This window comes from Mastigoproctus giganteus, chromosome 8, assembly GCF_048544385.1.
Source record: "Mastigoproctus giganteus isolate SK-2022 chromosome 8, ASM4854438v1, whole genome shotgun sequence".
Lineage (NCBI taxonomy): Eukaryota > Metazoa > Arthropoda > Arachnida > Uropygi > Thelyphonidae > Mastigoproctus > Mastigoproctus giganteus.
In genome coordinates this window covers 135,846,187-135,874,012 of record NC_143582.1, presented here as the reverse complement: position 1 = coordinate 135,874,012, position 27,826 = coordinate 135,846,187, and the positions used below count along the sequence as shown (strand labels likewise).

The window sequence follows — 27,826 nt, the reverse complement described above, 5'->3', positions numbered from 1 at the left end:
AAAACGACCCATCTTGCTTAAGGGAACATTGGACATAAGGAGGCCACCACAAATTAAAATAAATCGCGCTACAATCAAATTCGCCCAACAAATGAAATACCTCGGGATCATTTTTGACAGCAAGCTCACATTCCAACCGCATCTCAGGCAACTCAGGACGAAGATTAGGAACTACTCAGGCCTGATTGCGCGAGTCCCATGCAAGGACTGGGGACTGAGTAAACAAACCATGTTGCTATACTACAAGATTACTTTTCTCCCAGCGATCACATATGGTGCACCAATATGGTACCATAGAACCAACAAAAGAATACTGGACTCAACACAACGAACAATATTGCTCAAAACAACCCGAGCCTGCAATACTGCGAGCACGGAGGCACTCCAGGTTCTTACTGGATCCTTACCCCTGGATCTCGAAGTGATCAGATGCGGACTAGCATACTACATATCAAAAGGAATCTCTGTGACCTACTCGGGCTTTACGATTGAACCCACACACAATATAAAAATGGAAAAGGCTCAGCTCTTGGCACACTTAAAACAGGAATGGCAAAACAGGTGGACAGACTCAACCAAAGGAGAGGTGACAAGACGCTTCATACCTGATGTAGACAGGTTTTTCCCAAAACTACCTGTATGGTTCCACCCAGGCCTATATGCCACCTACTTATTGACGGGTCACGGCCCCTTCAACGAGAAACTAACATCTCTGGGCCTCCTTCAAGACCCCAACTGTTCATGTGGCGAACTGGAAAGCTGGACCCACCTCATGCACGAATGTACAAACTACGAGGACCTACGTGGAAATCTAATAACAAGATTGACCTACGTGCCGCGAGGCCAGGAGCATCATCTCTTGGACACAAGCGAAGAATATAAGAACCTCACCAGTTTGCACAGGAACTCTTTGCCAGAAGAACCTGTTCTGCGATCAGGAACTAAGGGCACAGTATGCCTTGTAGCAGACATTAAACTTCCACAACACCGGACTATAAGCAGCACTAGACCACCCTTCCTGATGATGGAAACAGGATCAACGGACCAGACCCATCCGGGATGCAAAAGAGACACTCCACGAGACTACCCTGGTCGTGTATATAACCCATAAATGTGACTGACCTCAACTTACCTGGATGGACACATCGGGGAACTGGTTCCGACTGCTTCGTTGGACCCATATCTTTTTCCCCACCTTGAACAGCAGATTTGCTGCCAGTGCGCCAATTGGTGACCAAGCTGGGCACTCTTTCCTGGCTTTCTTTCCACTCCACTTCCCTGGCAGGGGGGGAAGGTGCTGGCCTCCACAGGGCTGAGTGTGGACAACGTTGGGCCTCAGCAAGGGTCCAGCGGCTAAATGGCCAGAAAAACAACGGTACATAGCACTATACATATACAATATCCACACACTTAAATCTCGCCACCCCCATTTTTCCTTCTGGTGGAGCATGGGCATGCCCCACTGACACCTATTGGGGTCGCCTTCCCTATTGACTCCATATTTCTGTCTCCCCACCCAGCCTTCAGTCTCCCTCCCCTACTCTATCTGTACACAAGCGATTGCCCTACACGTCCAAATTTAATCATGTCCAAATTACTGTTTGCCAATAGTTTCGGCCTTTCAAATCCTAGCACTCTTAGCCCCCCACGCGAAAGATCAATTTTTTTTTTTTTTTTTTTTTTTTTAGGTCCTAGCCACTGAAATCTCAGGAAATTAGGTGGCAGGACCTGCCAGAGTAATTAATTATAATGCTGATATACCTGGTCTGCCTCCACGGGGCTGAGTGTGGACAACGTTGGGCCTCAGCAAGGGTCCAGCGGCTAAATGGCCAGAAAAACAACAGTACATAGCACTATACATATACAATATCCACACACTTAAATCTCTGGCCTTTCCAGTGAACTGGCACACCTACAATGAAAGCAACGCGGAGATGGGGGAAACCCCTGGTGCCGCTTGACACTAAATACACACTCTCTCTCTCTCTCTCTCTCTCTCTCTCTCTCTCTCTCTCTCTCTCTCTCTCTCTCAGGGTAACTCGGGAACTTTTTTTTCCGGGTGCAGTATAAGCCTCAGGCTTCCTTGCATCATATGGCTATTAATATTATTAATAATAATAAGCCAGAATATCACCAGTGGATTGACACTGATGGAATCCATACTGGCGATCATTGATCAGATGGAAGGTTTTTAGGTAGTTTAAGAGTTGGTGATTAATTGATTTCTCCATTACTTTAGAAAGAGTAGAATTAATTGCGATGGGACAATAATTGGATGGGAGGGATTTGTCACCCTTTTTTAGGAACTGGCTGGATATGAGCAAATTTCCAAGCAGAAGGAAAAACACCTTTGAAATAAGAAAGTGAAAAAAGGCAGCAAAGAACAGGAGTAAGTTCAGGAACACAGGTTTTGATAACAAGTGGAGAAATACCACCAGGATCTGGAGCTTTCTTAGCATCAAGATTCATCAAAATTCTTCTGATATCCTTTTCACGGAAGACCACAGGAGGCAACGAACAGAGCATGTTGGGATGGTGGCAGGTGTTTTACCAAGATCATTAGTACATTAGTTGGAAGAAAAGTGGGATGCTATCAGGTCAGCTTTATCCTTGGCTGAAGTGACAATAGAACCATCTGGTTTTGACAGAGGTGAAAGCAGAGATGGGAAAAAGTTGCAGGCAATAGCATTGGCAAGAGACCAGAATGCTCGGCTACCATTAGGACAAGAAGCAAGTTTTCTACTCTTAGCTTGTTTGTTATTTGGTTTTTAGGAGCATTAGCAACTAAGGCCATATTGCTCCGGTGATATGTGGTGGTCATTCCCTGACCTTTCCCCATCCTCTGTATTTGGTGGTCACAGGCTCGAACCCCGGTCTAATCAAGAAGGTGTGCTATGCACTGCTGCTCCTGCCCACCTGGCTACGGAGGCATCCCTCTACTCTTAACCTGTTCAAAATCTAGTTTCGACTGATTAATAACTGCTTTACAATTGTTGCGAGCTTTGGTGTAGGCAGAAAATGAAACCGAAGAATTTGAAACAAGCCAATTACGATATGCAACATTCTTCTCTTGAACAGCCTTAACACATTTATTGGAAAACCAAAGTTTAGATAAAGGACGAGATTTTAAAGTGGAGTGTGGAATAAAAGATTCCATTCCTATGAGAATAATTTCACTGACACGATCTGAGCAAACGTTGACATTAGAAGTTTTGCAACAATAATCCAACCAAGCAAAAGAAAAGAAATCTCGCAGGCCATCCCATTTTGCATCCTTGTTTTTTTTTTTTTTTTTGGTAGTTGTTGACGCATAGGCTTCTGTGGCCATAATGCACCTCCCAAGGTTTTTTCAGTACTTTGATCCAAGCCCGAGGCGGGAATCGAACCCGCGACCTTTGGGTTGCCAGGCAGGCACTTTACCCACCCGGCTAGCCCGGTCGGCTCTTGCATCCTTGTAATGCCAAACAACACGAGGTTGAGAATGGTCACAAGAGAAAGGCTCCACTGGAGAAGAGGCCATCACCAAGTTGTGATCCGAAGTGCCTACAGGACCACTCACCCCAACTGTGTATCTGGAAGGGTTGTTTATGAGAAAGAGAAGCTAACACATTATCTGAGATGAACAGGCTCTACTCTAGTGAAAACATATATTTAAATATAAAGATGTTAATAAATTTAGTTATTAATTCATATATTCAAATTTCTTCTCATTAATGCTTGATGGATATGCTGTCTAAGGCAGCAAGACATGAAATAATCTCTGCCAACTGCATTCATATTTTTAAAACTGAAGATTTTGGTTCATAATTTTAATTTTTTGTTTGAAATATTTGGAAAATTTTTAAATTTTTATTTATCTTTTCAATGGCAATTTTGTATATAACAGGTCTAGATGTCTATGCAAGCCACTTGATTCTTTGCAGATAATTAAACTTAGATAGTTTTACACATAGTTGTCTTTATCATCTTTTCCGTTGTCAAAATATCTACAAACATCTGATCTTCTTTCATTACTAGTTTCTGTAATGTAACTGAGCATTCAATAAACAAATATAATTCTCAATTGAAACAAAATTATATGAAAACCTCACTAACCATTAAACTGCTTTGTATGAAAGCAGTTAATTATTTAACATGTCCAGTAAGCAAAATAATGTAAAAGCAAAGAATTGCAAAGATATTTCAAAAACACAGCAGTGCTAACCAACAAGAAGAAAGCAAAACATCTCATATTTATCTAGCAATCAGAAAACAGGCTTCCCAGTTCCTAAGCACAAAACACAGCAGATAACAAATTATACACTTTTAAACATAGCAATCAACACAAGAATAACTGTAAAGTTCCTCATCTGACAATAGCTGTTTATATACTGTATGCAATAAATGCAAACTATCGCAATTAGAAAAACTGTGTGAACAGCAGATATGAATTGCTCTTCAGGTGCCACCTTTGTATGAAATAAAATATTTAAATAAATATCAGGAAAATAAATAAACATGCCACAAAAAGCATTTTCTATGAAAAGAGAAAATTCTTTTTCTGATATAAATTTATTTGAAAAAGAGATGATGATGCAATGACGCAGGATATGCCATTAGACTAAAACAAAACCAGAATAGCATAGTATCCTGGCAGTAGATTTGAAACCCATAATCAATAAATTCAGGTTGATCCACATTTGAAAAAAAATTTACTTATTTTAAAAACACACAAAATTCCAAAAATGAGTAACCTTTACATAAAACTATAAAAAAGAGAAGTTCTGTAAATCCTTAAACAAAACCAGAAAAGTTCAGTTATAAAATTTCATCATTCATTCAGTACTAATTGTCTTAAATATAAAGAAAATTTAAAACTGAAAGTGAACTACCCTTTCAATATCTTGGATTCACAATTCTGTAAAATTATCATTAAAGGAAATTAAATAGTTTTACTAAAATCACATACAAAAAAAAAAAAATATATATATATACTAAAAATACATGATTACCTGAAGAGATAAAATATTCTTCCTTGTAAATGGTTCATCAGTAATAAGATCTTTGAAATTTTTTGGCTTTATATTTAATTGTTCTACAGCCTAAAAGAAATCAGAAAATTTATAATTTATCTTTCATTAACAATTTATTATGAAACAACAGGGATTACCTTTATTTTAGATATAGGAAGCTTCTTTTCCAACCAATCTCCTAGTCCAACGCGCTAATAATTCTTTGGGAAGGCGATATCAATTTTACAAAACAAGTGGGACATCTTCCCCACTGTCAGAACTGTAGTGTTCAGACCCCTTGGTCTCAACATTGAGCACTAAAGACTTCTGTCTTCGAACACCATACCTCTGGCAGCAAGGAAACCATTACGTGGATTGACATAAAATTAAATTTTGAAGGTCTAAACTGCTTAATAAATATGGACTGATTATTTTCTTCAATCCTGTAGCTTGACATTAGAATTAAATTTAGGGGTCTAAAAAGTTTAATGGATATGGGGGGATTATTCTCTACATTCTTTAAGTCGGACTAGAACTTTTCGGGGCGTCACGTTCATAGGAATAGAGCAACTCACAGTTGAATTGTGAGTTGCTCTAAGGCCACCCACCGATGAAAGGCCAACAAGCTTTGAAATGGTGCCGTCTGGGTGGTGGTAACCACTGAGAATAAGCAATAATAGTCTTCTCTACTAGTGAAGCATTACTTATTCAAAGTAGTGCAATTCCTGGTATCTCATTGTGAAGGTAGCCTCAACATGAAATATAATTAAAACGATGCCTTTACCCATAAAATACATACATAGTTTAATTTTATGGATAAGCTACGGTATATCCACACCAATATTATATACTAAATAAAATTAAAAGGTGATCCTTAGATTGTGGCGAGAGGTGTTTTATCATTTTGTAATGGATGTCATCTGGTCCAACAACACTTGATTGTATGAGAAAACAGTGCTGCACTTAACTTTTCCTGTGTAAAGGGCTTGTTATATGGTTCTAGCTCTTTTGAAGAGAAGTTTAATGGATGTTCCTCACTTTTCTCTTTCCAAGCCAAGAACTCTCAGGGAAATGATGTTAATGCAGATATTTTTGCAAATGTTTCCCCTATAGTATTTGCAATTTCAGTTCTATCTGAAGGGCACAGTGGATATTTTCCCTTCGTTTTCCCAATTTTATCCCAGACCACTTTTGAGCTAGCAGCCTAAGTTATGGAGGAAGTAAATGGGATTCAAGGTTTCCATTGGCTCTGACATCAGATGTTATGTGTATTGGCATGTGCATGTTTAAATGATATTAAGTTCTCAGTCATGGTATAATTGTGGAATATCCAGGCTTAGTTTTGTGCCTTTGCTGCTGTGCATTCTGAATTCCACCAGGGTTTGGGAAATAGTGGAAACCAGGTGGATGTTTTTGGAATTGCAATTGCAGCTGCATGGACAATACATTCTGTGATGTACTTGACTGCCTCATTGATGGCGTCATGACTGATGTCAAAATTTGCCAAATGTTGAAAGGTATTCACAACTCAGCCTGATCAATCTTCCACCATGGTAAACAAAATAGTAAACACTGTCTACCACAATTAGGTGGTTATCATGGAGAAGAGATCTTCCATACCGGTTTTCCTCCACCTCCAAAGTGAGTGAAGGGAGGAGAGAAGGGGAACAGATAGAAAGATCAATAGCAAAAAAAAAAAGGTATGGGTAGGAATGTAGAAGAAGGTGTTTATTCCCACATTTATAAGGGAGAGGCATTATCAGTAAGCATTGCTCTATGACTGCTCTCCTTCCACTGATGTTAGCACTCAATGGAAGGAGAGTATTATGTCCATTAAAATCCCCAAGTAAGAAGGGGGAGGCAACTACATAAAAGGATCATCAAGATCTTTTTGGGAGATGTTGATCCCATGTGGCAAATAAATAGAACAGATGGTTAATAAAAACTCCACTGAAAGGCAAATTGCTACAGCCTCTATGTTGGCTGAAAGTTGCAAAGGCTGAAAGGGGGAGTGGCCCACGAGGATTGCAACTCCTCGAGCAAGACCATCCACAATTCTATCCTTACAAATGATGGTGGGGGTCATCATTTTAATAAGTCTCCTTAAGCAAAAGCAGGTTGGTTAATGCTTTACAGAAGTGCTTTGATGTGTTCGGCATTTTGCTGGAAGACGCAGCAATTACACTGTAGGAATTTGGCCATTACTTTGGCTTGGTGGATCTATAGGTCGGCTTCCGAAGTTCTGAGGGCTTACTTTTCTCAACCTTGGATTTACCCTTTTTGTTGAATCCTATGGTCTTAGCATGGAACCTATGCTATGGGGGTTGGATTCCTACATGGATGCTGTTCCTCTTCCACAAAGAGTTTCAAGACTGAATCATTGGGTACCTTCTTTGCTTCGACAGCTTTTTTTTTTCTTGTACCACCATTGGCAGTTGAGTTTTTAGTACTCTTTCTTTAATGCTCAATTTTTGTAATACCTGAGCACTGGAAGTACAGATATTGGAGTGGCAGCTGACGGAGATTTCTGTGCTGGTTTTGCGAAGCTTAGTAAATAGCAGGCGATGGGCATGAATGACTCTTTCGGCAGATCAGTCATTTCCATTTGGGTCACAATTGAACATTTCTTGGCAACCATTTCAGCATATGTTGCCTGCCTTATTACTACTAAGTGGTTTAACTGCTTTTCTGGCTTCCTGGTAGAGATGTCGAGTTCTGCCTTTAGTTGTATTTCCTTTTCTTCCTTCCATCTCTGCCATGCTCAAGAACAGGTAGGGTGTTTGCCTTGGCAGTTAATACAGGTGAGTTCCCCCACTTTCCATGAAAAAATCTCATGGTCCTTTGCACCACATTTTATGCATGCAAGGGCACCAATGCCAGGCCATTTGCGAATGTCCATATCTCTAGCACTTGAAGCACCTTAATAGCTTTGGGACATATGGACATACAATGCAGTTCAGATAAACAGCTTTAATCTCTTTTTTTTTTTTTTTTATGTGAACCCCAAACACAAGAGGTATTAGAACCTATAGTACTTAGTACCGTGCTTGGGTTGGAGGTTGAGAAAACAAAGGAAGATATTTGTTGACATTGGACTTCAACTTCTGTAGATTGTAATTTTCAGGAAATACATATGAAGGAAGGTTGTTCCAGAAAACAGCAGCTGAATGAATAAACGAGGAAGATAAAAAGTTGGTTCTGTGAGTTAAGTTGGACAGTAAATGGATGTTGGCTGGTGGCGGCATGTGTTCGAAATGTTTTGAAAGAGAGAGCAGGAATTATAGAAGCCAATTCAGAAGAACAGTGCCCATGGAAGTATCTGTAGAAGAGGTATGCAGCAGAAACAGTACGTCTATGAGAAAGCGAGTGGAGAGACTCTGTTAGAGATGAATCATTAATTAACCTAACTGCTCTCTTCTGAATGGAATCAAGAAGCCTGAGAGAGGTTTTGGGAGCACCACCCCAGATGTGGGAACAATATTCCATGGCTGGGCGGATTTGCGATTTATACAGAGTGAGCAGCTGTTTGGACGAAAAGTAACGCCGAGAGCGAAAGAGAAAACCAAGTTTTTTAGATGCACAGGAAACAATATTTTTAATGTGCTTGTGCCAAGAGAGATTAGAAGTCAGGGTAATCCCCAAAAGAGATATATCATTTTGCCTAGAAATCGGAGTGTCACTAAAGATAAGCATAGGAGCAGAAGAATCCTTTTTGCGAGATATAAGACAAGACTGAGTTTTAGAAGGGTTGAAATCAACTAAGTTGTCTTTGCCCCACTGGAGAATTACCTGAAGATCGGCATTTTAGGAATTGGTAGCAGATTTTCGAGAAGTTGAAGCTGATTGAGCAGGACAAGGTTTCTCAAAATGGAAAGTGGAATGCAATGTGCTATCATCAGCAAAACTATGGATAGGATTTCCAGCCAATGGAAGAAGGTCATTAATATACAAGAGGAAAAGGGTGGGGGAAAGAACTGAACCTTGGGGGGATACCGGCATTAGTGGAGAAGTTAGAAGACAGAGAGCCATCTACCATCACCCTCAAGTGAGCAATCAGAGAGAAAACTGGATAACCAATTACTAAAAACAGTTGGCAAACCATAAGATGGAAGCTTGTTTAGAAGACCTTTATGCCAAACACTATCAAAAGCCTTTGAGATGTCAAGAGCAACTACTTGTGTTTCACTGAACCTTTCCATTGAATTAGTCCATAAATGGGTAACATAAGCCAGAATATCACCAGTGGATCGACACTGACGGAATCCATACTGGTGATCATTGATCAGACGGAAGGTTTCTAGGTAGTTTAAGAGTTCGCGGTTAATTGATTTCTCCATTACTTCAGAAAGAGTAGAAGTAATTGCAATGGGACGATAATTGGATGAGAGGGATTTGTCACCCTTTTTAGGAACTGGCTGGATATGAGCAAATTTCCAAGCAGAAGGAAAACACCTTTGGAATAAGAAAGTGAAAAAAGGCGACAAAGAATAGGATTAAGTTCAGGAGCACAGGTTTTGAGAACAAGTGGAGAAATACCATCAGGACCTGGAGCTTTCTTAGCATCAAGATTCATCAAAATCCTTCTGATAAAAGTAAGGATGAGGTCCCTAGTTGGAACTACATTCCCATTCCTATGTACAAACATTCACTTTGCTGCCTCACTCCTTGGCTTTTTAGTTCTGGACAGATTTCCTCCTCATACTGAGCAGACCCCATTCTGAGATAATGCCTCAGGATGACTTCAGTGTCTTGTGTGGGGTTACTACAACTGGTATTCTCTCAATAGATGTTGCTTGGAGGAGCTGTTCAGAATGCCTATCAGTTTTTGTCTCAACTAGGATGTCGCCAGAACAAAGTCATTTAACAGATTTCGGTGACCCTGCTGGCCCTTCCAAACAAAGAAGGGTGACATTTTTCCTGGACTTTTCACTTGTGGAATGAAAAATCAGGTATCGAGGTTTTGGATCTGATTTATTTTCAGTTCTGGGTCTTTTAGAAGAATTTAGACTATTAGGATTCATAGTGGTTTGCATGTCTGTTCAGTGCCTGGGCTCTCCACCTACTACTGAGCCAAAATATTCTGCTCTGTAGCGTGGACTACAGAGCAAAATATTTTATGAAAATACACCTTAAAAATTTTTACTACACTGGTTTACTGAAATTTTTACTGGATTAATATTAATTTTTCTGCAAAAGACAGATTGTACCTTAATAATAAATGAAATAGCTAACGACAGAAAATTATTATTATGAATGAGAGTGAAGTTGTTAAGTATTTTAATAAGCCAACAATGCAGGTATATATGAGAAATTATTTATTAATATGCTGTATATTTTGTGCATTACTTATACATGCTAATAACAAACCTATCTTAGAGTCACTATCACATATTCAATGCTGGACATTTCAATCATAATCTGTATATTTAAGAGGTAAAACTAAAAAGAAAAAAAATTAAATAAACAGAATTCATTCATGTTGTTTCCACTTTTTTTTTTTTTTTTTGTGTGTGTTTACTTTATTCTCCGGCATGACTATACAGATCAAAACTAGTCATTTCACAATCAACATTATCATTAATTATATACATGGTGTGGCAAAAGAGAAATGATACTGAATTTAAATAACACAAAATATGGATAAGGCCTTTCCAAACAAAGAAGGGCCTTATCCATATTATATCAGATCCAACACCTCGATACCCGATTTTTCATTCCACAAGTGAAAAGTCCAGGAAAAATGTCACCCTTCTTTGTTTGGAAGGGCCAGCAGTATTTTCTTACTTGTTTCCCTAAAAATAAGCCCAAAGGGACTGAAAGACACTTGTTACAGCATTTATACAAGCTTTGGTAAAGCTTAGGAAACTCATCTGCTGCAATGGTATTTAGTTCTGCTGTAACATTCTTCTGAATGTCATAAACACCATCAAATCTGTGTCCTTTCAATCTCATTTTTAACTTAGGAAACAGAAAAAAAAAGAAAACTGTCAGCTGTAATCAGTCTATTTTCACTATCAGCTGTTTGTAAAAAATCTTTGCAAGCATCCAATTGTCTGAGTTTTTCCTCATTACAAAATGTGTGATGAGGAAAAATTTTAAGGGCACAAAATGTAATATTGCTTCACACAAATTTTTCTTTTTCTCAAGTCTGTGGTAATTATGGACTCTTAAGTAATTCCTTATTCACATTTAACTCGCTAGCATTCTCAGTGTTAAATCAATGGTCGTTTGCTAGTAAATTGTGCACTTATCCACCAATTCAGAGCTGCAGATCATTTTTAGTAGTCCATTCAACAATCACCTGCTACATCCTCTCTGCACTTTTTAAAATTCAGAAATATCAAAATGTTTGAGCTCATCCCCCAAAAAAAAGCTGTTAGTAACATTTTGTGTGTCTCAGTGGAACTTTCCCCCAGCTTTACACAAAACTTGATGTTGACCCATTGTTCCATTCTTTGGTTTCTGATAGTGATGCTAAACAAAATGCAAAAACATCCATACAAAAAAAAAAAAAAAAAACAGCATCTGAAGACAATTGGGTTGGCAAGACTGCCAAGGTCACACTTCTATGCTTCTTTAACACCCTCTAAGTGGCTTTGCAGTTTTTTTTTGTACCATTTATCTTTTATAAATTTTTCTTCGATAGTTCTATGGCTGTGTTGAAGTATAAAACTTCTTCCTCAGTGTGCTTACCTAATATGATGGCTGTATCTGCAACATTCTTCAGCATTCGAAATATGGATTTTATTTTGAAATTACTTTTGTAGTATAAAATCAAGTGTCTTAATAATTAAAATAGTGGTGAATTTTTCCAAGTGCAAATATTGCTAGAACCATAAACTAAATGCCTTGTTAAATGAGTTGTTCCAGTTAGCAGCATCACTGTCTTTATGTAGAATTTTAAAAAAATTCTGGATTAAAATAAAACTGGTTGTGCTTTCTAAATCCACTTAAAACTTTTAAATAAACCTTCTGCTGACTGTTCACCAAAGTTTTAAGTGGATTTAGACAGCACAACCATTCCAATTAGCCAATAGGAAATAACCAGGAGCCTTCCAAAATATGTGAATTCATACCTTATTCAACAATATTATCCCTAATAACAATTCCCCCAATAAATGATATAGACAGTAATTGTTTAAACTTTTTTTTAATGTTTATTTTGTAAGAGAAAGTGAACAGCGACTAAAGTTTTAGTTAGCAGTAGTACCAGACAATCAGTCAGTTTGTCACCGGTAATTACACAGACAATCAGCCACTGATGTATAATTCACAACAAATCTATTTTTCTGTTTGCAACTGATAGCAACTTGTAAGTCTAATATATCCAAGTACTATCAATGCAAATATTAAAATATAAAATTAAGTACCTCAAAAGAAAATACATTGCCTGTAGTTTCAATGGCTACAATATGAGAGTTTTCATTAAAAACCTTGTAGAGTACTGGGCAGTGATAGTGTCCTTCAGCGTTCTTGTGAAACTTTAAGTTTATTAAGGATTTTGGATTCAACATCTGTAAAGAGCAAATAGAAAATTAATCTAATTTTTAAAATGTTCTTTTGTATGTTGTTTAAATCAACACAGTAAAGAGAAAGTTTTCATTTTCAGTGAGTGTTGTCAAAAGGATATTATTCATGAACGGAGACATCTAATACCATATAACAATATAATATACATCACAATATCAGATAAAATTTGTTTAATAATTCAAACTACAAGGGATATATATATATATATATATATATATATAACAAGATTCAACAAGGAATCCAGAAATGCCATCATTATTAACCCTGAGCAGTGGAGCTACACCTATTAAATCCATCTCAAAAACAGCAAGCCCACATTAACTATTGGTTTGTGATAAAAATCTGAAATTTTTTCTACCTTCCTAAATATAGACAAAATTTTTACTGTCTTTTATCATTTCCCCACAGTAAGTGTATTTGCACCCAGCAGGTACAATACATATCGCACAAATGATATGGAATATTTCTTGCATTTGTTGCTGGCTGTTTGCATTATTTTCTGTCTAGGTTCAGAAATGAAGAGATGAATGAGTCTTGAAGTGATATATTGATAGTTATGTGAAATAACAATTTTGTAAGATATGATTTACTCAAAGCTTTTTTTTTTTTTCTAAGTTTTTTATAACAACTTTTTGTTTCACAGTGTGCTAGATGTTTTATCTTTTGTTTTGTTTCATGTTTGCTTCAGTCATTTTTATTAACTAAATATTTTTCTAATACAAGTTAGATATCGTTTTATACTTTCCATTAGTATTATTATTAATGTACTTGACCAAATCTGTATTACTTTTGGATGATCTCTTCAATGCAATAAGAGTATTACAGCCTAAAAAGCCTCTAGTTACCCAAATTATAATAATTATAAATTAGATAGAGAATACTTTTCAAAGTAAAGCAGACTACTTTTATTGTTTTCCAGAAATTAATAAATAGCAGATGATGACATTGTAGAGTAGATATCTGTTAAAGAAACAAAAGATGATATTGTTGCACACGTTGGCACTAACAACATTAAGAGTAGGAGATCTGCAAACTTACTTAACAAGTAGAAGGCAATGTTGGAAAAAAGCATCAGGCAACAAAGCGGCAATCTTCCAAGGCAGAATGCACTAGTCCCACAGGAACTAGTTATTGTCAGTGACTCAATTGTCAGGGAAACAGTAAATATAGTGCACAATAAGGGTGGCTGGAATAGGACCAAGGTATGTCTGCCAGGGGCAAAAGTTCATGACATTGTAGAGCAGATATCATCTTTTAAGGGCACAAAAGGTGATATTATTATACATATTGTCACTAATGAATTTGATAGTATGCAAATACTGTCACTAATGACATTAAGAGTAGGAGATCTGCAAACTTACTTAAGTCTGGTCAATGTTGAAAAAAAGTTGCAAGTTAGTGTTAAATTTGAAAGTGTCTGCAATTCTCCCCAGACATGATAGGAGGGAGTATATGATGAGAGCTTTGTCAATCAATTCAGCTGTGAGAATCCCCTACACAAGGCTCATGAGGTAGAATTTTTCTCAGCAAGGTCTGTGCCTGTTAACAGGACAGATTACTTCTACAGGGGTGGGATATAGTTAAATAGAAAGGGTGCAAGAATATTTGCTGATAATTGTAAACTGCTACCTTGGGAGGGTTCACAACATAATAGATTAACAGTAGCCACAGGCAGAGGTGAAAGTGATTCCTGCACTGCTACTATTAGAATGAGCAGCAGCATGGAAAGGAAGGTGCTGGGATTTCAAGGACTGTTGGGAATCATCATGGATCACATAAATACATAGGCTGTGTTAGGGTAACTTAGAGTAGGAAGAAGTGCATGTATACTTGCATGTACACCAATGCCAGGGGTACAGTAAATAAATTTTATGAATTTCAAGTGCTGGTCAAGATATCAAGGATCAGGAACATTGGTATCCACAGATATAAGGAATGCAAAATTGGAATTTGGGGAGTATAATGTGTACAGAAAGGATAAATAGGATAGGAAGGGAGGAGGAGTTATGCTGTTAGTTAAGAAACACAAAATCTAAAGAAGTACATCCAGTTGACATGGGTGGACAATGCAACGCTGAGCCAGTTTGGTGTGACACTGGAAAAGCAAACGTGAGGGCAGAAGTGGGTTATAGGCCTAGTGACTCTAATAAGCACAATGAACAAATGTCCAGAGAAATAGACAGGTAAATCAGAACTTCTTATAATGGGGGCTTTCAACTTCCCAGATATCGACTGGAACTTGTGGGTTCGTCATTCGCACACTAGCAAGACTTTTGTGGATTTACTAGATGACTGTTTTCTACAAATGTTTGAGATGCAATAAGATGTTTAATATAGCATGTTTGAGATGCAATAAGAGGGAGTGATACTCTTCATCTGAATATCAGCAGTGATTATTCATTCATTATGAATCTGCAGATCAAGGAACCACTAGGTGGAAGTGATCACAATTTACTGATGTGGGAATTACTTAAAGATGCAACTACCATCAGGGGTAAAGGGAAGGGTTTTTGCTTTCATACAGGTGACAGCAGTAGTCTCAGTTTTTAAATTCTATATACAGGTGACCCCCCCCCCCACTTAACGCTGATAATTCGTTACGGAAAAACAGTGCTAAGTGAGCGCCGCATTCCCATAAGGTAACATATGTATTTGTGAGTTGCAGTCAGTGCAATAGGATATTTCCTAATCAATAATAAACAGTAGTGAAAAGATGCACAAATATAGCATGTTTGACATGGACAGATATTTCGAGTGAACGGAGGGGTGAAATGGGAGTGGTGTGTGTTTTTTTTTGTTTTTTTTTGGCTGATGCTGAATAAGCTTGCTTTCTTGCATCATATGCCTCTACTAATGCTAATGCTAAATGTCAGTCAAAATAATTAATATTCAAATATTTGTACATATAAAATATTCTGCATTGCATATGTATATAATTATGTGGTAACTACTTATGTATCAAAATTAAACTTAAAATTCCAATTAAAATCTAATTGATCTAAATTGATTTTAATTGATTTAATTTATGAATTTAATCATGAAAAATGTGTTGATTTTTGGTTGTACTTTGGCCCTCTTCCTGGTAAACAAAAAGGGGTTTAATTTTAAATCTCCCACAGCGTTACTACCCAACATTAAAGTCAACCGATCCTTCATCGCTTTGAAACCTGGCACGTTTTTTTTTTTCTTTCAATATGAAACTTCTTTTAGGCAATCGTTTCCAAAAAAGTCCTGCTTCATCTATGTTAAAAACTTGTTGAGAAGTATAACACTTAATACCCCTCTTCAATAATTTTAACAAGTTCTTTTTGAAAGTTTCGGCTCCTTGATCTGCACTTGCGGCTTCTCCCTGGATTTTAAATCTATTCAACCAGCCTTTAGTAGTTTTAAATGGTTCCACATTTTTTTTTTTTTTTTTTTAGGTGAGTTTTCTTCAAATCTTAATAGGCTAATCTCTCTCTCTCTCTCTCTCTCTCTTATAATATTTAACTTAACTGAATTCTGCATTGGATATTATCTTCAATAAAATTAGTTAAAGTCTCTCCATTTCAATCGTAATAGCCAACCTAGCACTAGTTGCTTGCAGTGGAACAGCTGTCTTTCCCACTGCTAAAATTAATTCTTTATTTTTTATAATTGTTCTTACAGTTAAACATGCCAGTCCTAAATTATGGCTCACATCTGCTTGTCGTTGAATGGAATCAATTTGCTTCAAAACGTCTAATTTAATTTTCAAATTCAGTCTTTTTCTTACATTTATAGCCTTCATACTGAATCCAGACATTGTTGCTTTTTCATTCTTATCCACCATTATTAGCTCTTTGAAAATGTAACTGCGTCGGTTGCATTAATTATGATACAATGTTTGAGTAAACTGTCCGTTATTGCACGATATTTAATGCTGTACTGAGTGATAACTAGACTTCGGATAAATGCATATAATGCAAATATTACAAGCAATATACTTGATCATTGTACTGCAATTAAATTAGCGTGCTAGAGAAAATTTCACTGAGCATGGGAAAATTTCTCAAGTCAGCATGGGAAACGTTTTAATGCTGTTTTGCTATTCATTTTCAAGCTGTCGACTCCATCAAATGAAACTTCATCGTTAAATATGCCAAAAATGCAATCTTTTACAGATTGCATTTATGCGACAGCGTTATGGTCAGATATGGGTTATAATATAAGAACAGCATTATAGCGAATCAGCGTAAAGCAAACCCCATTATAACGGGGGCCTGCTGTAGTGGGATCAACTAATGATGTTACCAACAGAAAATTCCAAATGGGAAGCAATCAAGGAATTAATCTTGGAATCTACTAGGCTTTTCATGTCAATGAAGGAATACTGTTCAAGATTTAGGCATAAATGGCAGAGAAGAAAAATGCTTGGGATGCATATAAATTATCAGGAGACACAGACGCCTATGGCAGAGATAAGCTTTTCCGTAATCAAGTCACAAATGACGTTAGGCAGGCAAAGGCAGATTACAAGAAATCTTTGGCAAAAGATGCAAAGAAAAACAGCAAAAATTCTTTACTTAAGTAAACTCTAGAAGGAAGGGTTAATCAGATCGGTCCACTTGATATCAATAGTTCGACTGTTAATGATCCTACTCAAGCTGACAAACTGAATGAGTATTTTTTTTTTTTTTTTTTTTTTATGAAAACCCCAAACACGAAAGGTATCAAAACCTATAGTACTAGTACTTAGTGCCATGCATGGGTTGAAGGAGAAGTATGGGGGGAGGGGGATGCCGGAAACTTTGCTCTAGAGAACTAAACATGGGTTTCACCACTTCAAGCCTCCAATAAGCAAAGTGGTGGTATTTCACCGGTTGATGAAAGTCATCTACCATTTTGCATCTACATTCACACATGAGGATTTCTATAGGGAAGTGGAGGCCAGAAGCTTATCAAAATTTAACAAGGAGCTAAATAATTTTATAATATCTGAGAGTAAAGTAGAGGGGAAATTATTGAACTCAAAGACAAAGGCATCTGGGGTGGATGGGACCTATCAATTATATCAAAGGAGGCAACAAATGAACAAACGTATAATCTTAGTTTATATCATCCTTTTAACACATTAAAAGCACTATCCACAGCTGGGGTGCAAGGTGCAATAAAGTAAAGCAGAGAAAAGCAGAATAGCAAGTGTATAGAAAAAAAAGTTATTAAATAATGACAATATTATTATTATATTTAGTAATAATCTAAATCGATAATCACAATAATAATATTATTATTATTATTGCTCTTAAATTATTTCTCCCTGATTGGAGTTCCACCTCGTGATGGGTATTGCTACCAAGTACACAGTGTTGTTGTTGTTATGACTAGTGTTACTGTTGGTCGAGGAACTCTGACTATCTTACAGGTGTTCAAGGATTGCGACTTTCTGGAGTTCCTTGTAGGTGTTCGCTGGGAGACCTATTACTACTAGGCTGTTATGTAGGGTCTTTGGCACCATACCTGTGGTTGACACGATGATTGGGAGGGCCATAACTTGTTGCATATACCAACATCTCTTTGATCTCCTGTCTTAGATTCACGTACTTCCTGATTTTTTCCCCCATGCATGGGTTTTCTGCATGTTGCCAGTGTTGGGTACTGCTATGTCAATCAGATAGGTAGCCTTTTCCTTCTTGTCCACAAGACCACAATGTCCAGTCTGTTGTGCAGGATTGTCTTATCCGTTATTACGGCACAGTCCCAGTACAGTTTGTGGACTGGGGTCTCTAGTACTGCCTGGGGTTCGTATTTGTAGTATGGTACACTTTCTTCCATCAACTAGTATCTCCTTGCTAGCTTCTGATGTATTATCCTGGCTAATTAGTCATGCCTATGAGTGTACTCAGTCTAGGTAATCACCTTGCATCCCTCAGTGATTGGATCGTTTCTGAGGCCAGGTGGAATCGTCAACATGTGTCATCAGATACTCCAGGCTCCTTGGCAATGTATTTTCTATAGTTTCTGGTGTTGATTATCTGGTCTTGGATGACGAGCATGAATCCTTCAGTCTTGGGGAAGAGCATCCTGCTCGTGAGCCATGCATTGGAAGAAATTTTATGAATGAGATCTTGAATCTTATGAATCTTAGAAATTTTATGAATGAGATCTACAATGATTTTGAATGAGATCATTGTAGTGCCTGCCATGTAGTGTCTTCTCTGTCCATCTTTCTAGCTTCATCTATGCCTCCTGGTTGGGAGGGTATGCCTCGTTTAGGTTGAGTGGATATACCGCTTGTCTATCTTCCTTATAGTCTTGTGGAGTGCTGCTGTGGACGTAATCCTTCAGGTTAGCAATTGTTGTTTTCTGTTGCTTGATGAGGTCTATCATGCCCCTTTCTCATTCTTTCCAAGCAACTGTCAGTCTCTCCATGGCTGACTTCAGGTGGTTGGCAGCTCTTGGTCATCATTGTCCTTGTCTTTCTCATGATATCCTCCAGCTCGGTGTTAGTCCAATCTATGACCCCGAAGGAGTATGTTAGCTGGGACTGCATAGGTGTTTATGGCTTTAACTGTGTTCTCTCCGTTCAGCTTTGCTTTCAGCAGGCTTCTGAGTCTCTGATGGTATTTTTCAGTCAGGCAAGCCTTAATTTCCTTGTGCTGTAACTGCTGAGTCTGCATCATCCCCAAGTATTTGTAGGCCTCTCCCTCTGCCATGGCTTCGATCTCTTTACCAGTCTGCAGCTAGTAGTTTTGGTTGACTAATATTGCCTGGCGCAATCTGTGGGTCTTGCATTTCTCTAGACCAAATTCCATCCTAATATCATTGCTGAATTTTTTGTGTTGCTGGAGTTGCTTCTCAGTTCCTGAGTAGAGCTCAATGTCATCCATGTACATCAGCAGGTGGGTGAGAGTGTACAGGTTCTTCCTTCCTTCTTTGAGGTTATATCCGTACTTGCTGCTGTTGAGCATGGTGGATAGCAGGTTAAGTGCTAGACAAAATCATAGTAGACAGAGTAATCAGAGTAGACAGAGCATCTCCCTGAAAGATTTCTCTCCTGATGGGGATTGGACTGGTTGTGATGTTCTCAACCTTAATGGTGGTACTCCATTTCGCCACTGTTTCTCCTAGGAAGTTTGTCACTACCGGATTGACTTTGTAGATGTTCAGTGCCTCTATTAGCCAACTATGAGGCACGGAGTCAAAGGCCTTGCGGTAATCGATGTATGTTGCGGCGCTTCTTCTAGGCTTGCTCTATAACCACGGCATCTATGGTTAATTTCTCCTTGCATCCTTTGCTCAGCCGCTTGCATTTTTTCCACTGTTCGGCCATTATGTTATGTTATGGCTCTCCAAGTGGTCTGATATCTTCCTAGTTATGCAGCGGGTCAGGATCTTGTATATTGTTGGGAGGCAGGTGATTGGCCTGTATGTTGCCGGGTTTCTTCTATCGTCATCTTTAGGCTTCAGATATGTGATTCCTTGAGTGAAGAACTTCAGGATTGTCTCTGGGTGCCTTATCATTCGGGTGAACTGCTCTGCCAGGTGCTTGTGTGTGTGCAAGTAAGCTTCCTGTAGTTGTGGACATCATTTATTCCTGGAGTTCACCAGTTGTGAGAGTACGGATATAACCTCAAAGAAGGAAGGAAGAACCTGTACACTCTCACCCACCTGATGTACATGGATGACATTGAGCTCTACTCAGGAACTGAGAAGCAACTCCAGCAACACAAAAAAATTCAGCAATGATCACAACTCTTGTACATCCTTGGTTTTCATGTGTTCTATCCAGGAGGCTTGGCTGTTATGTCTTATGTCCTGCTCCATATGTTGCCCCAGAACTCCTCAATCATCTTCTGCTTGGGTGGTCTGTTCCCTTCTTTCCTGTCTTCTCTGAGACTCTTGTAGAAGCCTTTTTGGTCCTCATCGAAGATTCGGTTGTTTATTTTCCTCTGGGAGCTCTCTTCATATCAGCGACGTCTCTTGCTGAGTGCGAGGAGGTTCTGTTTCAGTGTGTCCAAGTACTCTCCTATTCTCTGATTTTTTGTCTCATGATTGCTGTGGATGCTGTCTCTCTTGAGAATGCTCTTCACTTTTCCAATCAATTTCTTACTCCTGTTATCCTGTTAGTACTGGGTCAATTGGCCTATCTTGACTCTTAATTCTTGTATCTTCTACTGAAGTCTTCTTTCCCAAGCTGGTGGTTCCTTCTGTTTTCGGTTCTTCTGCTGCTGCTGCTGGTCTGTCGTTTCTTTTCCATTAATCCTAGTGGCTGCTATGGCAGCACAATACACGACTGTGTGGATGGCCTCCAGTGTTGCCGAGGTAATGTGGTATTATTTGCTGATTGAAGTGGTCTGTCACTCTCCACAAGGTTCTATTCGGCCTCTTCTTCGGCATCACATGGGTCTTTGTGGAGTCCATTCCTTCGAATTCTGTTTGGGCCTTCTTCCCCTCATCCTCTATTCTGGATATCATGACCTCATCTCTTTCCACTTCAATTGCTGTGGGTTGTATTTCTTCCTCCTCTGGTTCGGCGGTGATATGTTCTTCCTCCTCTGGTTCCGTATTGACCATATTCTTTATCCTTTGTAGTTGATCGCTCACATCCTGCTTGATTTTTTTCCAAGGTTGCAGGAGCTATCAGGTTCTTCATGACGATGGTCCTTCACTGTTCCGTGACTTGAATATCCAGGAATTGTTCCAGTCACTTGGTATGTAGTCTCACCCTGTACGTTGTCATATCAGTCTCCAGCTTCATTATTTCGTAATATGCTTTGGCACCTCAGTAGCCAGGAGCAATAGTGCGTAGCACACTCTTCTTGATCAGACTGGGGTTCGAGCCTGTGACCACCAAATACGGAGGATGCGGAAAAGTCAGGAAATGACCACCACATATCCCCGGAGCAATATGGCCTTAGTTGCTAATGCCCCTTAAAAAAAAAAAAAAAAACCCAAATAAATAACAATAGTAATATGCTTGCATGATGTGCATATTCATTTTGATGCTCCACTTCATGTGTTTCCTTCCTAGTTGGTCACTAGCTCAGCTGCACAGGAAGCACTTCCAGTTGGTGGGGCTGGATGGTCTTGTTGCCCTTCTCTTGTGGTAGTCATACGGGGGACAATGCCACTTGCTCCACTGTCTTTCTCAGGAGACCGTCTCTGATTTTTCTAACCGACCCCTCTGCCTGAACGCGAGTGACTTTATTCAGCACCACACTCTATGCAGTATGATTAATATTTCTCTGCGAAATCATCCAGCTATGAAGGTGGACCTGTTTAGCTTATGTCCAGTGGTAGTGACACCAGATGGCGTAACAATCTTAGCCGCAAGGTCGGAGTAGCCTTAGCCGCCACTCTGACCTTGGGGCAGGTAGGTCCATCGGAGTAACTTTCACAATGTTTATTTATTTATTAATTTTATTATTATTTTTCTTATTATTATTATTGATTTAGATGAACTCAAAGATGAAGAGCATCAAAATGTGTTGCACAATAGTGACAAAAAGGGCAATTTGTAGAAAGTAAAGATGTGAATACAATATAAGACTACATATGTGGTGATGAGCAGTTTAACAATCAAAAATCTATAGGTGAAATGGGTGAAACCTATAGCTAAAGAAGAATGTAAAAAAGACAAAAGTTAAATTATGTGAAGGCAGAAGCTGCCTTAATAATCTTATCATATTTAGAAATTCTGATATTTGAAAATCTAAAGAGATAAAGAATGGCACTATGAAATGGCAATGCAACTCGCCTTTGACAGAAGATTCTGACTTTCTCTCCCCAATAGTGCTGAAAAAAAAAAAAAAAAAAACAACATGATTGGGGAGGGTTGGCTGCATCCAATTAAATTTGTATTTATTAATGTTTAAAACAGTAATTGAAGATTATCATTTAAAATTGTGTTATTCTATTTGATTTGAATTTCAATTTTGAATATAAACATTTTTATAAAATTCCCTCCTTTTATTTTTCATCATATTTATGTCCTAATGTTGCTGGATTTTGAACAGGTTGCTTGCTTTTATGAACTAAATTTTTTTATGCAAAATTTTTCCTATGTTATTTAATTACAATAATTCCTCTGTGAATATGTCAACTACTGTGCCCAGAATTTTAGCTATCTACTAAGTACTCTTTTATTGTTCAAAATTTATTAGATTTTGATACCTTTCTGCTTCAAATTTCTGATGAAGTTATTATTTGCATTCATCTGGTTATATGGATGAAATTTTTAACTGACAAGCAAGTTATAAAATAATGACAGCCAAAGTAGAAGAATTTTTCTGCCACTGCATTCATTTGTATAAATCCATTTTTGTTAAGGGCAGTTCCCCTACGTACAAATCATATCCATACAGTTTCCGCTATATGTGGACTGTAGCAGGACATGATAAAAACCACAGAATATGCCTTTGTGTTTTAATGCAAGGAGATAAAGAAATCAAACAGTTTTAATGAGGAAGTTTGAATACTACAAAAAGAAAAAGCCTTTTGACAACAATTACTCAGCAGATTTCCAGCCACTGCCAAAATCCCAGGGTTTGAAATAATCATTATCAGTAACCCATTCATGCAATCAAGCAATTCAAGACCTCAGCACCTAGTTGTGTACCAACTCATCCCCCCACCAACAACTCTAGGTTATGGCATGTTGCTCTAGCAACTGCAGGCTGGGAGCATTGGAAAGTGGGATGGAGGGAGAGCAAGAGGCTTTGCTGGTGATGTGAGGACCCTCAAGCCTTAACTAACAACAGAGGCAACTTATTCCAATAATCAAAAACATGCTGGTTAAAAGAAAACTTCCTTCAAGCAGGTCTAAGCCTCTTTCCCTGTAATTTGAATTTATTGCTCCTTCTAAAATCATTAATAATAGCAAATATTTCATTTTCATATATTTTACCATCCCCTCTCAGAGGTTCAAACCTCAATCAGGTTCCCCTATGGTTGCTAAAGCTCTGTTGCCCACATATACAAAGTCTTTCCTCACACACATGCAGTTTTGCAGATCTCAACAATAATTTAAAGGAAATCATTGCCTGTTATTGGACCCATTTTAAGAAGCCCAATGTCTTTTTTACCTGTGATCAAGCCTTCAACAAGCCTTCCTTGCCACCTGTCAACACTGCTTAAAGAACTTGGAGCTTTATAGCTTATGATGCTGATGTGCCAAAAAAAAAAAAAATGAAACCAAAATCAAAGAACTTTATGTCCAACCATATTCTAAACTCCCATATCCCTTTCTCCTCTCCTCTCCCAATGTTCATATTGTCTACAAATTTTGACATCATGTTTGTTATCCCTTCATCAAAGTCATTTATGAAAATCAGAAATGCTGATTCCAGAAGCAATCCTTGGAGAACTCCACTGCTACTGTTAGGCTAATCTGAAAAGCACCGATTAGTGACAACCCTTTGTCTCCAGCAGTCACCTTGCAATTCACCTTAGTATCTTTCCCAAGACATTCTGGCTTATACAGAATTTTCTCTTCCACTGAAGTCAGACTGACTGGTTGGTAGTCTCTTTTAGAACTACCTTTATGTATAGACAATAATTGGCTCTTCCTCAACTTAGAAGAAATCTCTCCCAATCCAATGATGATCTCAAAATTGAAATTTCAAAGCACTCCCTCGCCACTTGCTCAAAATTACTGGGTATGCCATCAACTCCAGAAGTCTTACTTGCTATTAGACTTGAAAGTTTTTGTAGTAAAAAACCTTTGTAATTTCAATACACTAATTTCATACTGAAACAGGGAATGATGATCACCTGCACAGTCTGCCCTCATGAACGGATTCGTGTATGTAAAAATCAATGCAAAGAATCCATCCATCAGCAACTTCAGCTGGATTATCTAAGACATTTCTACATCTGTAACACAAGGATCTGATCTGATTCATTTTTTTTTAAAAAAAATGTTCTTATTTATACTTCGGCACGACCACCAGGTCAGTGGAGCTTACAATAAATCAATTAATCAATACAAATGTCAATCGTATTTAGCAGTCACAGACTTGAACCCCGGTCCACTCAAACAGCGTGTACCACTGCACTCGCACTCCTGATCACTCGGTTACATCAGGCCTACCTTTGTATTCACAAACACAAAAAAAAAAACTTTGTACCTGTAAGAGTTCATAACTCTTAGCCAACAATTTCTCATATTCAGACTATTCCAGAATAATTTTTTCTGTGGTACTATTGCAGATCAACTTGTTAGCCATTATAGACTTCAGTACTTGTCATCATTGTGTAACTTTCACATGACATATTTTTCTGCTCTATGGTGTATTTTTTTTTTTTAACCCTGTTCAAATTACAACTAATTAAATTTATAATTTCTACTCTATTCACAGAGCTGAAACTCGCAATTGCTGCTGCCAAAACTGTTTTCTTTGATTTCCCCTGCTTCGAATTTCAGAATTTCCATTAATTGTCACACAAACAACAAAAATATACGATAAAATATGCATACTCTAATTATTCCCGAAAAAAAACAAGCACACATTGCCTATGCTAATAAGACGCACTATTCAATTCATTCACTTTCTCCCATCTGCTCTGCATGCATATCGTAGCAAATGACATTTACACATTACGCATCATCATAAAGGCAGTCGCTGTGCAATACTCTGCAGTTGTGTGAAAGAATTGCAATGAAAGAAAGAAAACACAACCAAAGAATTGCAATAACAAACTGTTTTTAAAAAGCAAAAAGACCTTACTTCATTTGCACGTGTATTGCATCTACAAACAAAAATTCAAGGAAATTCATCTATTGGAAGCCACACTGGAAATGAGAAAACTGGTGTAAAACTCATAATAGTACAATGCATATCTGATAAAAAAAAAAAGTTTGCATTATTGTAATTGTTCGTAGGAAACAACATCAGTATAGCGTGCTTTCTGGATATATATTTTTTCTTCTAACAAAATTTCTATTCATAGCTGTGTTATAAACTATGAAACCTGGTATCAAAAAAACTTCACAGTCATTTTACCTTGTGTGCAAAAGAAGAAAAAAAAAAAAAAAAAGCAATCATTACGAATAACAGATGGTTTTCTGGAATTTATACTGAATATTTCAAAGTTAGTTTTGTAACAATACAAATAACGGACTGATTTTTGAAATTTTCATTGTTACAAAATATTTTAATATTTCCTTGATATGCATTTGACATAATCACAAAATTTCATGGGAAAATTTTTTATCACACATGCCGGAAAAATTCTCCTGTTCTAATTGCTTGTTTCTATACATTCCTTTGCAGTGATGCCCTTTCTTCTATTTATCTCACTACTAACTGTACTTCAGCTAATTGGTTCCTTTCACTAAAACTGTGGGTCTATTCCACATTCAATTGCTGTTGTTATGTTATTTGGTTTTTTAGGAGCATTAGCAACTAAGGCCATATTGCTCCCAGGGATATGCGGTGGTCATTCCCTGACCTTTCCACATCCTCCATATTTGGTGGTCATGGGCTTGAACCCCAGTCTAATCAAGAAGTGTGTGTGCTACGCACTGCTGCTCCTGCCCACTTGACTACGGAGGCGCCACACATTCAATTGCACTGAAGCGTAATTTCCGGGTTTCTTCTTTCACCACTCTTGTTATCCACAGCCCCTGAACAAATTATTTATAAGTAAATAATATATTATATCATAATATATATGATACTGAAGTAATTTATAAATAAACAATCTTACCATGAATAAGGTTGAACTGAATTACAATATTACATGTGAAAGTTATTTGTTCATCTGCAAGAATGATTGTCACCTCTTACAGAGTTTGAACTGAAAAGGCAAGGCTTTCTAAGGTCTGCTTGTGTTCTTTTCTTTTTTGTCAATGATAGTAGTCATTTTGTCTCTTGTTTATGAAATTCTAATGGCTGTAATTTATTGATATTTTATGCTAAAATCAGTAAATTTTGGCTAATGTCATATTTTTAACCCAGTAAAACAAAATGAAGTTCAAATAATTACTTTTATTTTTATAATAAAAAAATGTTAAATGTTCTTAAATCATAAAAAAATGATAACTAACATTTCTGTTCATAATTTTTAATACTGAATTTGCAAGAACTGATATTATGAATGAAAATGCATTATAATTTCATGCAAAAAATATTTTACGCTCACTAGCACTTTTTTTGTGAAATGATGAATTTGATCAAAAGCATTGTAACAGTGTTCAAGGGTAAGACATTTCACATTATACAGTTGAAGCTCTATATAAAAACCCCACAGGGGAATGAGAAAAACAGTCATTATACAGGAAGGACAGTATATCAATTGTTCACAAAAATCAGCAACAAAACAAGTAAAAGCTTGAATGCAATTCTACTAATAGAATATAATATAATCAGTGGCGTAACTATGCCAATGCAGCTGCATTAGGACACATGAAATTTGGAAGGCAGATTCATTTCTCAAGACAATTAACAAATTTCATTAAAAAACAAGCAATTTTTTTTAATTAAATGTAACATATTCTTATCACTCTGGTGACTGGTCGGCCCAAGTATTGTTTAGACTGATGCCCTGCTTACAGAAATATTAGTAAATAAAAGATAGTTGTGAATAGTCAGTAAAACCAGTGTCAAATATAAATATACATCAGTCTGATTTTATTCTAGTGTTGGTTAATTTATTTTACATTGTGTGTGTGTGTGTGTGTGTGTGTGTGTGTGTGTGTGTGTGTGTGTGTGTGTGTGTGTGTTGTTGGAGGGTTATATGTTTTATTTTACAATACACAAATTTGTTACATAAGTCTAGCTATGGCCAGTGTTGTCGTGTTAAAACTTTTCGTGCTGTATTTGGAGTGTTTTTTTTTTTTTGTTTATTTGAAATGAAAAACTACAAGGACTATGAATCAGTTATTACTATGCTAACCAGAGACACATCTAAATTGCGGATCTGCAATTTAGGATCCTCACATCTGTCAATGACATTCTAAAACTGACTGATGTATTGGGAGGAACCTTTCCTGTAATTAGCATTTATCCTGTGGTGTTCAGAGAGTGGATTAAACAATGACCAGACATGGTAAAGCATCTACTTCAGTCACTCCAAAGCAAGCAGTTTTGTTAAATTTATGGTTTTGAGGTTCATTTGCCATTTTCACAACAACATTTTGTTTCATGTAGAAACAAAGCAATAGACACAGGTAGAATATTGAAATATGAAAGCCAACAAGACCTGGACTTTGTTGCTTGCCATGAATAATTCATTTTATAACCCATTTATATGTATCAGTTCTGTTTTCATTTGTGGTGAGAAAATTTGTTGCAGTTACTTGAAGAATTTAGTTGGGAAGCAAAACAAAAAAAATTCAGCCA

General features: G+C 37.5%; 1 protein-coding gene across 1 annotated transcript in view; it reads right to left on the bottom strand.

Moving 5' to 3' along the window:
- LOC150081840 (RING-type E3 ubiquitin-protein ligase PPIL2) overlaps window positions 1-27,826 on the bottom strand; it is a 353,530-nt gene that overhangs the window by 275,197 nt on the left and 50,507 nt on the right. Inside the window, exons 5-6 of the mRNA XM_090379747.1 lie at window positions 12,362-12,505; window positions 4,992-5,081 (exon numbers count right to left, since the gene is read on the bottom strand). Coding sequence (XP_090235873.1) covers window positions 4,992-5,081; window positions 12,362-12,505 — 234 coding nt within the window. The remainder of the gene's footprint in view (window positions 1-4,991; window positions 5,082-12,361; window positions 12,506-27,826) is intronic.